Source organism: Pelmatolapia mariae, linkage group LG20, assembly GCF_036321145.2.
Source record: "Pelmatolapia mariae isolate MD_Pm_ZW linkage group LG20, Pm_UMD_F_2, whole genome shotgun sequence".
NCBI classification, from domain to species: Eukaryota; Metazoa; Chordata; class Actinopteri; order Cichliformes; family Cichlidae; genus Pelmatolapia; species Pelmatolapia mariae.
In genome coordinates this window covers 38,547,502-38,561,194 of record NC_086244.1, presented here as the reverse complement: position 1 = coordinate 38,561,194, position 13,693 = coordinate 38,547,502, and the positions used below count along the sequence as shown (strand labels likewise).

At 39.6% G+C, this 13,693-nt stretch overlaps 2 protein-coding genes across 3 annotated transcripts in view; both read left to right on the top strand.

The window, feature by feature from the left end:
• Positions 1 to 8,465, top strand: part of LOC134618335 (SLIT-ROBO Rho GTPase-activating protein 3-like) — a 35,322-nt gene extending 26,857 nt beyond the window's left edge. For both annotated transcript variants that reach the window (XM_063463705.1, XM_063463706.1), the window contains exons 19-24: positions 10 to 65; positions 163 to 334; positions 1,263 to 1,361; positions 1,560 to 1,667; positions 3,462 to 3,564; positions 5,325 to 8,465. In XM_063463705.1, coding sequence (XP_063319775.1) covers positions 10 to 65; positions 163 to 334; positions 1,263 to 1,361; positions 1,560 to 1,667; positions 3,462 to 3,564; positions 5,325 to 5,555 — 769 coding nt within the window. In that variant the 3' untranslated portion in view covers positions 5,556 to 8,465. The remainder of the gene's footprint in view (positions 1 to 9; positions 66 to 162; positions 335 to 1,262; positions 1,362 to 1,559; positions 1,668 to 3,461; positions 3,565 to 5,324) is intronic.
• Positions 8,466 to 9,543: 1,078 nt separating this feature from the next.
• On the top strand, positions 9,544 to 13,076 carry cav4b (caveolin 4b). Its single transcript, XM_063463525.1, has 3 exons — positions 9,544 to 9,822; positions 11,672 to 11,859; positions 12,893 to 13,076. Exons 1-3 carry the CDS (start codon positions 9,544 to 9,546, stop codon positions 13,074 to 13,076), a joined length of 651 nt encoding a protein of 216 aa, XP_063319595.1.
• The last annotated feature ends 617 nt before the right edge of the window (positions 13,077 to 13,693 follow it).

Below are 13,693 nucleotides of genomic sequence, written 5' to 3'. Positions count from 1 at the left end.
TTTCTGCAGTGAACCAATCACAGAAGAGGGAGATGGGGAGACCGAGCATCTGCCCAGTGAGGATGGTCAGTACGCATAAGCACCAACCCTGTCACATTATTGTACTGTTACACCACAAAGGTACATTATAACCTTGCTTTGTGTGTCTGCTGGTGTGTACAGAATGGGAGGCGGTGGCTATGTTCGACTACGTGGCGAGATCCCCGGCGGAGCTTTCCTTCAAGCAGGGAGAGCCTCTCATCCTTCACAGCAAGGCCTCTTCTGATTGGTGGCGAGGAGAGGTGGGAGGGGTTAAGGGCCTCATCCCTCACAAGTACATCAGTGTGCTGGAAGGGTGAGTGACATTTCTATGTCACATAACCACTGCCAAAATGAAATTTCATGACTCCCTTAAGGCATCATTATCATTTCATACAGAATTTACTGTTTTTGCCTGCTATTCAGGTCAGTTTATTCAGTGCCACAATTCAGATTGAAATTAAGGCAAATCGGTTTCCCTGAGTGAGCGCCACGGCAGCCTGCAGTATGACTGGATAGATTTTCTTTAATAACTCATACATTTGGATTCTGTTAAGGTTTAAAGTTAGTGTAGCTGCTTTGAACGACAAGTGCCGACACAGGCACCTTGGGTAATTCGATTCACTGAACTGGACCTCTCCATTACAAATGGCCCCACTAATATTCTTTACCAGTTACAGTGACAGGAAGTGACAAAACAAAATAAAATCAGCGTCTCTGTGTGTGTGTGTGTGTGTGTGTGTGTGCTGATTGGATGCCATTAAATCAGATAAACTGGTAGAATTTAAAACCCACAAGTGGGGAGAGAAAGTATTTCAGCATCAATTCATATTCTCTGCTTGTGTGTAGGTGTTTGAACTGCATATCTAATTCATAGCGCCTTATACCAATCCACAGTTATCTCTAGTACAGATATGAAGAGATAACAGTGCTATGATATCCAACATTTATCAGAGTTAAAAACTGTGGCCTCAAACATTCCCCAGAGGGTGATTAAATATCAGTGCAGACTAAGCACCACCAGGACATCACAAGTTTCTCAAAGGTCATTTTCTTTTTTGAGGAGCTGTTGCTTTATTTTGAAGTTATTTTGTTCTTGTCACACATAAGTTCACCTCTGCTGCTGGTCCCTCCTACAAAACGTTTGTTGCTCAGTCTTCATCCCATATTTAAAGCTGTACTGGTTGTACTTTCTCTCATGAAATATACGCTTAATATATCTCTCTCTTCTTCTCCTCCCTTAGGTCAGATCGAGGGAAAAGAGAAGAAGGAGGAGGAGGTGGAGGAGGAGGCAGCACTGGAAACCTGACAGCAGAAGATCCACAGACAGAGAACACAACCCGGTACACAGAGTCAAACACAGACGAACAAACACACTCAAATGCACACTGCGGTTTATTAAAAACATGTAATAGCCATAAACATCTAAGTACACAAACTCATACATCTACCCAGCTCCTCATTTTTGTACAAAGAAGCGTACAAGCTCGTGTGCGTAAATAGACTTGAAAGTTCTGAAGTTTCTGTGTATGTCTTCACAGGATGCGGGTGAACAGCGATAGCGCTTCGTTGCCAGGACGGCAGAGAGGAAGTGAGGGGAGCCCTAGTCGAAAGCCACCAACCTCCCCCGCCACACGACACCTGCCAGTGTAAGACTCGCACCTATCTTGATGCACTGCAGGCCTCATGCATGTTCAGCGTTACTCAGATTGATATAAAGTAGGTTTGCAGCCAGTTGAGACTGTGGATAAACTCTGTTCAGGAAAAAACAGCATGAGGGGAAGTAATGTACACGAGAGAGCCGGGAAGTTTTTGCATTACATTTTTTGTACACCACCACATCACCCTCTGTTTGGACTGCTTACTGAGAGCTACAGTGGGAGAAAATAAAACTGTCATTATCTATATACGTGTGCATCTATCTATACAAACAATGTGCAACATTACCATTTACATAGTAGTACAGAGTCTTTATTTGCATACATCTGGTCATTCGCAAACTGAAGGCATATTACATCCACTGTAATATCTCATTTTTTTCCACTTACAGTCAAGTACATTCAGTAATTTTTTAGGTTATGTATTACAGAAAACTGTATCATAAGTCTACACAGAACAGCTTGGAGTTACATCTTGCAACAAACTGATGCATTCTCATTAACTTTCCCAACGTTTTACAGCTTCTTCCAGAGTTAAGGTGCACGCTTCTCACCTGGCATTGACAGCTGAGTTAAATAGCAGACTCACAGCCTACACAATAATTCAGTTCAATTCAATTGTTTATTATATAGCACTTAATCATAACTCAAGGCTCTTAGTACCGTAAGGACCCTACAATGACGTCTATGTAAAAGTGTAAGCTATTTATGGGTGGGTGATTTTTCCCGAAGTGGTTGTGGCAATCACCAGCCAATCAGGATTGGTGGAATGAGATTATTGCTTTTGAGAAATATGCAGGGAGGAGCATCCGATGGTGAGACATTGAAACGAATGCTAGGATTGAGAACTCCCTTTCAACAGGAAGAAACCTTCAGCACAACCAGGCTCAGGGAGGGGCAGCCATCTTCCTTGACTAGTTGGGGGTGGGGGAGTTGGGGGAGGAATAATAGACAAGCTGTGGGTGATTAATAATAACAAATAATAATAATTAAATGCAGACTGGTGTATAAACACATAGAGAGTAAAAAAAGGTGAACGGAGATGAAACACTCAGTGCATCATGGGAAGCCCCCAGCAGTCTAGACATATTGCAACATAACTAAGGGAGGGTTCAGGGTCACCTGATCCAGCTCTAACTATAAGCTTTGTCAAAAAGGAAATTAAGCCTAATCTTAAAAGTAGAGCGGCTGTCTGTTTTGTTTTTTTAATGTTTCAGAACTCTTACTAACAGTGCACTATTCTGGGTTAAACTGCTAGTCACCACTCTTGTATTTTTTAGTTTTACTTCATGGTGTCCTTGTGTCTTTGTATCAGTAGCCCGACACACTGATGCAGAAATTTGTCCATTTGGATCATCTCCACAGTATTTCTGAGAAGAGCTGCAGCTGCTTACAGGTTTAGGCGGGAGCAGCACTTTCTGCTGCTGACGATGAGGAATTAGACTTTGTGGATTTATGAATCAGATTGTATAAAAGCAGAGCTACAGCATAGAAAGTAACATAGCAGGTCAGAAATGTGCAAATCAAATGAATGTTCAAAATGGATCCAGTCATTTCATACAGTTATAAGTCATATGCTGGCTGCTTTAAACATACTTGGGTGCATCCCACAATTGCACAATGCAGCTGTAGAATAAATGAGGCAAAGCCCAAACTTTAGTCTTTATAGCGTGAGAATATGGAGAGAAACTTTTCCAACATATTAAACCAAGGTTCAGATCAGAGGTGGCATCTGCCCGTGTCTTTCAGCATCTCTGTTGAGCTGTTTATGTTTTTTTCTTTCAGGTCTCAGGAGCGAAGGCACACGTTGGACACTCTGAGACAGGGAAACTTCAGACCCCCTGACAGACCTCCATTCATTCAGGCAGAAAGAACACCAATTGATAAGGTTAGTGGTTTGCCATATTCAACCCTTTCTTAACAACCAAAACAAAAGCATTACATTAAAAAAAATTCTAAAATGTGGGTATGACTTTTTATAAAAACGTCCAGAAGTTCAAATATATGCACAATATGAAGCAGTAACTTTGCTGGTGGTGTTTTTTACGATGTTTCATCTGACGAGTGTTAGCTTGCTAGTTTTGCTCATTGATATTAGATTTATATTACAGACTTTTGCATTGTGGCTCACAGCTGCAGGTCTATTTTTGCTTTAAAATGTTAGTTTTAGAGTTGCATCTCTGTCCTGGCTTGCTTTACTGGGTGTTTATTATGCACTCACATAGTCTAAAAGTAGATGTTGGTGCAATTTATGAAGGTTGGTATTACTACATAAAGACTATTAAAAGCAGCCGTGGTGGGGTTTGGGTTTTTTTTTTTTTTTGCTCTTCTTTCTGGTTAACACCACTAATGCAACTGTGAGAAAGGCAGTTATATATATTCAGAACTGATGATTAGAGAGGGGAAGTACTTTTTATTTTACAGAGAAGGGCTCTAGATAGAAAAATCTGAAAATCCTCTGGAGCCCACTGAAACTCTGAGGTCTTCATCACGGCTGTTTTTATTAGTTCATTCCATTAATTAGTTCAGATTGCTTTAAAAAAAATTATTTAAGCAGTCAGTTGCCATATTTGTTGCAAGTGACGCATTTTTGTCAACCTGCACAGTAACTTAACTAACCACTTACCACCACTGCAAACCATGCATGATCAATCACTGCTCTAAGGCATTACTATCATCACATAATTATTTCCCAGCATACAGTAATGTTTAATCAAAGCATGTTTTCACATAATAAGTGTGTGGTTGTGTAGCATTTCTTCTTGAGAGCAGTTTCCTCATACTCTTTCCATCCCTGTTAATTTGGACATGTAACACATGTAATAAAACACTCCGATAATCTGAATAAAGTATGACAGCATACATTTTTCTTGGAAATGGTCCTTTATATCAGGGGTCCCCAACCTTTTTTGCACCACAGACCGGTTTAATGTCAGACAACATTTTTACGGACCTGCCTTTAAGGTGTCGTGGATAAATACAACAAAATAAAATGCTACGATCAAGACAAAAACTGTGGTATTTTGTAAATATAATAATAAACGTGAATTCACTGTGTAATTGTGTAACTTTATTAGCAGCGTCCTGAAATGCGCCAACAACATTGAGAGTAACATCCTCCTCCCTACCCCTTAAAGCTCTCTGGTCGCTATGGTAACGCATAAATATTTCTTTCAAAATAAGACACACAACTTCAACACGGGAAACCGAGTTAACGATAAAAGCCCTGAAAACCTTAAATTTTACACCCGAGCCACAACTCTGACGGCCTGGTACCAACCGACCGGGGTTGGGGACCGTTGCTTTATATGATATTTGGATCACATCACTTCCTCTTGATTCTGAGTAGGTAACTATGATGTTAGATATCAGTAGAGTGAATTCATTCTACAGTGAGAACACCACCAGCAACTTATGTCGTTCAGTCAGTGGACTTTCTGTTAAAGTCTAGATTAAATATATAAAACTCCACCTTCAGAGTCGCTCAGTTATGAGATTCTAAGTTAGAGCCTTCACAAAAAAGTGATGAAAAAGAGGACCTTCCAGTCTTTAACAGTGTCAGGATGCAGCAGTAGAATAATGCAGTATGTAACAGAAAAACTTTGATGTTCACCTCCCCTCCTCCTCCTCCTTCTCTCGCTCTCTCAGGAGATGATCAACCGTCAGATGAACTCGGTGTTCAAGGAGCTCCTGTCTCGCCAGCCTCCCTTGCAGGGGTCTGGCATCACTGCACCTGTGGCCACTGCAGCCCCTGCACCCTCCTCTTCCTCCTCCTCCTCTTCATTGTCCACCTCCTCCTCTGTTCCTCAGGCTGCCCCTGTGGCCAAAAAAGCAGGATTCGGTCTCAGGGGACGGGCCCTTTTCAGACCGGTGGACTGAGACTGAGGAGGGGACAACCAGGAAATTATTGATTCATTGTCTGACAATGATAATTATCCCGCTGATGCCAATAGTGCATTTGGGAAAGATCTTGATTTTTTTTTCTTCTGTTTTTTCCATTTTTTTGGACGTGTATAATAAGTGAGTCTCTGCCATCTCATAGTGCCACTATTCTCTGTGCCGTGTATGTCCAGTGTGTCTGGTTTTGGTCTTTTTTTTTGCTTTGTTGTTGTTTTTTTATGGCCTGGTCTGCTTTTGTTCTCCATGCTTTTGGGATTTTTGGAGAATCAGGGATGTGACTTCACCAGACTGACTATTTAAACGCAGTTGCCATGATACTAACTGTACATCAACAACAGAAGACTAAAACTGCCCCCTAGTGGCAGGTCTGAGATCAGTTCACCCAAAAACCTTTTTCCTTATTTAAAAGAGAAAAGAAAACTGATCTGGGGCCTGTGTCTAGGAGTGCCTTCACATCTTTTACTCTACATGTTTAATTCACTTGAAAAGATCTGATAATTTTCAATTCTGCATATTATAATAAAAATGTGACCCAGGAAGATGTGTATGGAACCCAAAGTGTTCAGTATTAGCAGAAAAACATTGTGGCATGATAAAAAGAAAGTGCTCCCTGTTTCAATTCTAAAGGTTTTACGCATCACTGCATAATAAAAATAATCTGTTCTTTAGCAGATATTAAAATTAAATAAATATAACCTCAGATGAAATACAAAATACAACACATTTTATTGGGGTATTGAAGTGTGTGAAGAACTAAGTACTCCTTTACTGCTTTCATATGAAGTAATAGAAATAGTGTCTAGGTGCTGCTATTTAAATCCACCTGATTAATTGAATCAACAAGCAAGTGTGACCATGTATCATCTGCAATGATCTTGGGAGGCATCTGTTGCTGTCCATCAGTCTGGAAGGGTTTTTGTGCAAATTCCAAACAGTCTGAAGTCCATCATTCTACAGTGGAAAGGAATATTTACAAGTGATGAATATTTAGGAATGTTGCCAATTTTCTCTGGAGTGAATGTCCCGGGAAATTTATCCCGAGGTGATACGAGCTTCAACTCTGAGTGAACAGGCCTCATTTAGAAAGTTTAAGTTATTAGCAATAAACCTGGAAAAACACTGAACCAATGTGGTTTGTATGGAACAGGAAATGGCAGATTTTAAACATGATTGATTTTGATTTTCTCCAAGAATAGAAGAATAGAATCATAATGTGGCAGAAATGACATCAGCTAACTATTTCACCAGTTAATTAAAGTTTACTGTCTTACCCATTTTTTTTCCAGCTGACTCTTTTTGGAGAACAACATGCTAGGCACATCATATTTGTTGCTTTATATATAACATGTTTATTGGAGTTGCAGCAGTAGCTAATTTAGAATTGGTTTGGATTGGTTAGCAGCTAACAGGCTAACCCTGCTAGCTCTACAGCTAGCAAGGTTAGCTGTTAGCTGCTTTAGGATAGTAGCATACTGCTAAAAAAAAGCTGGTGAAAAACACCTCTGTCACTAAATAGTGTGTTATTGGAGAAAAAAATTAATAAAACAAAAAGGTTTTTTTTAATATTTTGTGAATATTCTTTGAAAAATTCCTTTCAAGCTAAAAAAAATAATCAAGCAACTTTTTATAATGATTATATCCTAAATCTTCTCACAAATTACAACTTAACATTTACATTTATTATTCTGTTGATTGTTTATTTCATATTAATTTATTGAATACTGAACACTTTGAGACTCCATGTGTGTTAGCTAGATACGCTGTTAGCATTGAGGTTGGTATACTTGGTCTTTGCATAACAGCATGTTGTGTTGAAAAAACACAGAGAAGAAAAACACATTCCCCTTCATATGTGACATGGCCTGATAAGTTGGCCAAATCTCAGGGCTTATGCAGAGTTAAGGACAGGCTAACTCAGGTTTGGCTTAGAAGGAATAAGAAAGGGTTTTCTCTCAGGTCTTAGGTCGACTTACTCTTCAGCTGGAAACTGTGCCCTTGTCTCAAGAGCCAAAACGGCCCCTATATCAGAGAGGTGTCCGACTCTTTCTCTGATTTAAACTGTGAACACCATGGCGCCATTTTGGTGCCACGATTGAAACTCTTGTCTCATTCATCCACTCTTTGGGCCCCCCTTGCTGTGTTTATGGCACCATCATAGGCACTATAAAACATGGACGTAGCTACTGTGACGTCACCTGTTGGTGTCTGAGGTCCCGTTTTGAAGCCACAAGATGAACGTTTCTGTTGTCGCCATCTTGGTTGCAAGACACTGGATCCAATGAGGAGAAGCAGCAGTGAAACTGCTTGCTCATTGGTCAATATCTTGTGACTGACAAGTCGTTAGACAGTGCATCAGCAGAAAATGCCACTGCTAATCTTCCTTTTTGAGACATGATATAACCAAGATTTTTCTTTTTATTATTATTGTATATGGCCCAAAACAAGTGACTAAAATAAAGTTTTACCCAAAGACCCCTACAGTCTTTTTCAACAACAGCTATTGCCATCTGGTGGCCTTCAGAGAGAATGCAGGTTTTTAGGCACTTCTGCATTGGCTTTATTTTTAGGACCAGGAAGCATTTTCTTTTCCCCACAGGTCCCATTCAAACGTGTTTCAGGATTCCTGCAGCGAGGTGAAGAGCTCCTTTGACTCTAAAAGCATTTTACATACATCATCTCCCATTTCTTGTGTTTCAGTATTGGAAAAATGACAGAAGAGTTGTTTTGTTTTCCCTTCTTTTATTGATTCTGCATCTATGGTTAAAACACCCTGTTGTTCTGGATCACTGTTCGATGATGTCACTAAGTTTACTGCGTCTAACTGTATATGTGGTTAAAAAAATGAATAAAGATGACAAAGTGATGAATGGTTAACAGATTGTTGTTGTATTTAAGGGGATTGTTGTTCATTTGACTGGTGTGACTGCCACACGTGGTTCAGCTGAACTCGGGCATGATGGGGGTACAAGTGGTTGCGCTGTGCTTCTGAACATGGCTCTCCAGTAGTCACTCAAAGATTTTGCCTCTGGAAAAATAAACAACCCCAACTTGCTGCGTGTGACAGTCTCTCTTGCAGTCTGACTCATCACTGTGTTGAATCTATGTTGTATTAATGTTAATTGAAACATGTTTACCACATAATTGGTCTCTGTGGGTGCATGTGTAATTGTTTCTGTTTTAGGAAACCACACCAATTCTGTAATGCGATCATTCGGACCCGTCTGCTCCTTCTCCTAAAATAACCCCTTGACACAGCCACCCAACACACATGCACACACACCCACCACGCATAGAGAGCTACTGTACCGCATTTGCACTCCTGACACACTAAGTCAGCGTCAGACACTGTAGGTGTCTGTGTTGTGTCTCTGCATATCCTGTAAATTCCACTTCAGCTTCGAGGGACATTGTGATGAAGCCGCTAACTGATCTCATTGACATTTCAGATTAAGCAGTAAGCAGAGCACCCCTGCCCCATCTTTCTCTCTCTGAGGGTCTCTGTCAGTGAGAAAGGATTAAGATAGCACTTAAAAAAAAAAAAGCTAAGTCAGACATGATTTATTCATATCTTTGCTGTGTCTGTGGTGAATCTTAAATCTTGAAATGAAGGTTTCATAGGAAGCACCGATATATTTTTTCACTTTTTGGATAGAAATGTACTAAATGCATGTATTTGAATTAGATCCGACCACTGGCTGCACTGTATCTAATGCGACCACTGGCCGCACTGCAGAGCTTTCTGTTTAAAAATGCCATCTTAAAATTACCAGCTGCTATTTACAGATTTTGGACTGACTTCTTTTTCGGGAGGCTGAAGAACAGGTGGAAGCGCCAGAGCTCAGCTCACTTTTACACTGGCCTGCAATCAGCTGGAGGAGTGAGTCTCTCTGTCTGTGGGTTGAATCTAGTTGGCTTCAACAATTCTGCGTGATTCGAATGCAAACATTTACATTTGCTTTTAGCGAAGATGATGATGGTGAGCGACGACTGCCTAGTGGAGTGTAAGATTGACGACAGCGATGAAGACGACAGAGTGGAAGAACAGATAAACACTCCCCCTCCTCCCCCAGAGTTTGCATCCAAATCCTCGACCCCTGCACCCAAAGCTCCAACTCCACCTGGAACTCTGACTACACCCAGGGCCCCGACTCCACCCATGGCTCCAGCTCCACCTGCTGCTCCTCCTACACCAGCAGCCACTCGTCCTGTCAGCAGGGATCCTCTTGGTATCAACCAGCACCTAAAGGTCCTGTTTTTTTGTTCTGTTTATTATGAGTCTGCTTTGTCATAACATCTGCCTTTGAGTCCCAAAATCCAGATGTCACATGCATAGACACAGTCCTACCAGAAAATTGTTTTTTTAACCATCTAATTGGATCTGACCAGTCTCAGAATTGTTATCTATATCTAAGACAAAATATCTGAGATAAAACGGTATTTTGGGGGAATTTGTACACTCTTTATAAGACTATCTTGGTAAAATGCTGCACACTTGTGAGACTGCACAATCGTTCCCATCCGACAGACAGATGTCCCTGTTTATTGTTTTTTTTTTTTTCTGCGTTTCTTTTTGGCTTTTTTGGGAGGGGGATCTTTCTCTTTGGAAAGAGTTAAATGGGTCAATCTATAGATGTAACACAAATTAAACCCTAAAGAAATCCACTCAACACAACAGCAATGAAATAACCCTTAATGATTAAAAGAGTTAATGCAACAGAAAAGCAGGATACACCGGAGTGCAAAAACTACTGCTACTACTACTCAAAAATATTCTGCATTGTCCCACATTTTGCACACTATTTAGTTTGTTAGGGTCAATGGACACTATTAGCTTGCTGCATTAAAATAATAAAATAAAACATTGCCTCAAATGTTTTAAGTAAATGGACTGATTCTTATATAGCACTTTTCTACTCTCCCAGAGTTCTCAAAGCGCTCTGTAGAACATGGCACATCCACCCAATCACACCCACTCACTTTCTTCTAAGCTTTTAGTGCTTCCTAGCTAACATTCTCCAACTGATGCATCCTTGCCCAAGGATGCAGACTGAAGGAGCCAGGTTTTATATCAGAACATGAAAAAAAATATCTTGTTCTTGACCTAATTTTATGATCTTAAAATTAGGTAAAGAAAATCTCAGATAAACCACACATGACACATGACAATAAAAAGAATTTAAATCATTTTTATATTGTTTTATTTTGAAGTTAACTACATTATTTTTTTAATCATTTTTAATATAACATTAAGCTGACCAGAAATGCTGTGAATGGTATTCCCAGAGTGATCGCTCAGATACAGATATTCCAGATAATTTCCTGCTGCAAAGATAGTTTCCAACATGAGTTGTGTGAGTGAAAAAAACATAAAATATAATAAATTATTTTGTTAGAATGGAAAATCTAGGAATAGGAATGAAATAGGACTGAACTGCCAGCCATGCCGGATCTCTACAGACAGCGCTGCATGAGGAAGACGCAGTGGATCCTCTCTGATCCCAGCCACCCCAGCCACAGACTTTTCACACTCCTGCCGTCCGGCAGGCGGTTCAGGAGCATCCAGACCCACACTACCAGACACAGGGACAGTTTTTACCCACAAGCCATCAGACTTTTGAACTGCTGACATTCCATACACACCACTACACACTCACTACAATTACAGGCCTCTGCACACTGTCACTTCAACAAATGCTACTACTCTCCTTTTTATTGTTGTTATTATTATTATTATTTTATTACTACCACTGCTATTTTCTGTTTTTTTCTTCTCAATATAACTGCACACTCTCTATATGCTCATATAAAGCTGAGGAGCACGAGCCAAAGAATTTCATTATGGATAAATGTGGCTACACTGTTTACACTGTTTATCTGTACATGACAATAAAACTTGAAACTTGAAACTTGAAATAGCTTTCAGTACAGATACACAAACCAAAACCTGCGTGTTCCCAAAGCACATTGTGCATGGTTGTCATGTTAAAGATCTAACTGATCAAGATAGCAGTTAAAACTATCCTGATAAAAATAGAATTAACTTTAGCTAGTTTATTGTGTTCAGCCTCAGCTTTCTCTCCTGTTACCTTTTACAGGTGGAGGTCAGTGATGTGTTGGCAGAACCCAGCAAACCTCACAGCATAGACCAAGTGTGGATTTACAGCGTCACTGGCTTTGAGAATGCTCGTATCTGGACGTACCAGTGCCTCTCCTTGCTTTTTGCTGTGCCCTGCGCTCTCGTTTGTGGCATTTTTCTGGCCATTCTTGCCTGCCTTCATGTCTGGTATGTTGGAGATTTATTAAATATTTCTCCTCTGGACACACACTGCTTTATCTGCAAATAACCACAAACACACATCCACAGTATTATTAGGATTATTGGCATGTTTTTTTTCCTAGCAAGAAAGAGTGTAGTTAGCCTCTAATGAAACATCAGAAACAGCCTCTACTTTAAAACATGTTCAATATAACATTTGAGTGCATAGACTATATATCAGAGATGGACAAAGTTGTCACCTAACCCCTTACATATTCGCCATGTCTCTGCCCAGTTCATACCAGCATCCTGTTTTACTGTGTGTATACAGTTAGGATTAGGACTAAGGGGCAGGGGCAGTTCTTTATGGCACAATTCACATGTGCAGAAATAAGTATGCAGACAATCACATGTTTAATAGCTTTCTTTGCAGATTCCTGCTTGACATTATAACAATGTCACATGAATAAAGCTCTCTTCTAGACACTGAGGAAGGTTCACTAAAATGAAACCTCAGTGGACTAAGGTCATAAGTACGGCCCTAATCCTCTTCCATACACAAGCAAAAGAAACCTTATTTACAGTCTTGGCTATCCTGTTAGCAGTATTGCAGATGTCTCACTTATAAATGTAAAAGGATTTTTGGGTCAAATAAGATTTTGTTATTGTTATACAGCAAGTGTGGTCGCACCACAACCAGCAGATATTCAGCAGTACTAATTTTCAGCTTTGTTACATGCGCGCAGAAATTTCTCCAACTTGTGTGAATCTTTTGATTATGTCCTATAGATGATGAGATATGTAAAATCTTTGTAAATGTGCAGCTGTTGCAGCTTTGGACAAGTCTTGTGTTTTTGTTACTGGTGTTTGAACAATTGTTTCACAATTTATAGATGCAATTTTTTTGCAAGCTGGTGAACTTCTGCCCCTCTTTACTTCTGAGAAACTCAGCCTCTCTTCCTGTATCTGTTTGCCACATGAGTGTTCAGACACATTACACAGGTGTTTCTGCTGCCTAAGCCGTCTTCACTGACTTACTCTGATCTTTCTCTGTGCCTAGGTTTCTGGTTCCCTGCATACAGCTGAGCAACACTTTCCTTCCATGCCTGCGGTCCTTGTGTATGTGTGCCGTCAACGTTGTCATCTCTCCATTCTGTGCATCTGTTGCTCTCTGCTGCAGCCAAATCGCAATTTCACTGTCGAACAAGGACTGGATTCAAATGAAAGACAAAGACACAGTATGAATGCAAGATATGCACTCAGTGGGTGACTGAGTGAATGCTTAAATTGGGGGCCTATTTCTCATTTCTTTCTTTTTCTTTATGGTTTTTTTTTTTTTTTTTAATTTATGGTTTATTAACCTGCTCTGTTAATCCTACTCAAAATGTTTTCTACATGTAAACCAATTTCTGCTATTATTTCCACCATCAGGCTATAAAGAAATGCACTGCTACTACTAATACTACTACTATTATTATTGTTGTTGTTGTTAATCATTTGATTTCTGGTTTATTTGTATGAAAGCTGAAACAAACTACAATTAAAAATGTCAAGACTTCCACGGGTATTTATTTTGGGTATTTATTTATTTTCCAAAATGAAATAGATATGAATGTAAATCAAACAACATTCAAGAAATATTAAGGTCACTAATATTTTGTTTTTAGTTTTAGTTTTTGTTTTTAAAGTAGAAAGTTTACACATACTATAAAATATAAATGTCCAAATAATTATCTCGTCTTAAAAATAATTTATGAAGCAAAAATATAAGTCCTATTCATATGTTTCAAACTTGGCTTTGGGGCTTTTTTTCAGCTTTTCCTAAAAAACTTATGGATGATTTTCACAAATTAATCAGAAC

Coding starts and splice junctions, on each gene's coding strand:
- cav4b (XM_063463525.1), top strand. CDS start 9,544: ATGATGATGGTGAGCGACGACTGCCTAGTGGAGTGTAAGATTGACGAC. Junction 9,823..11,671: donor GTATCAACCAGCACCTAAAG/GTCCTGTTTTTT, acceptor TACCTTTTACAG/GTGGAGGTCAGTGATGTGTT. Junction 11,860..12,892: donor CTTGCCTGCCTTCATGTCTG/GTATGTTGGAGA, acceptor CTCTGTGCCTAG/GTTTCTGGTTCCCTGCATAC.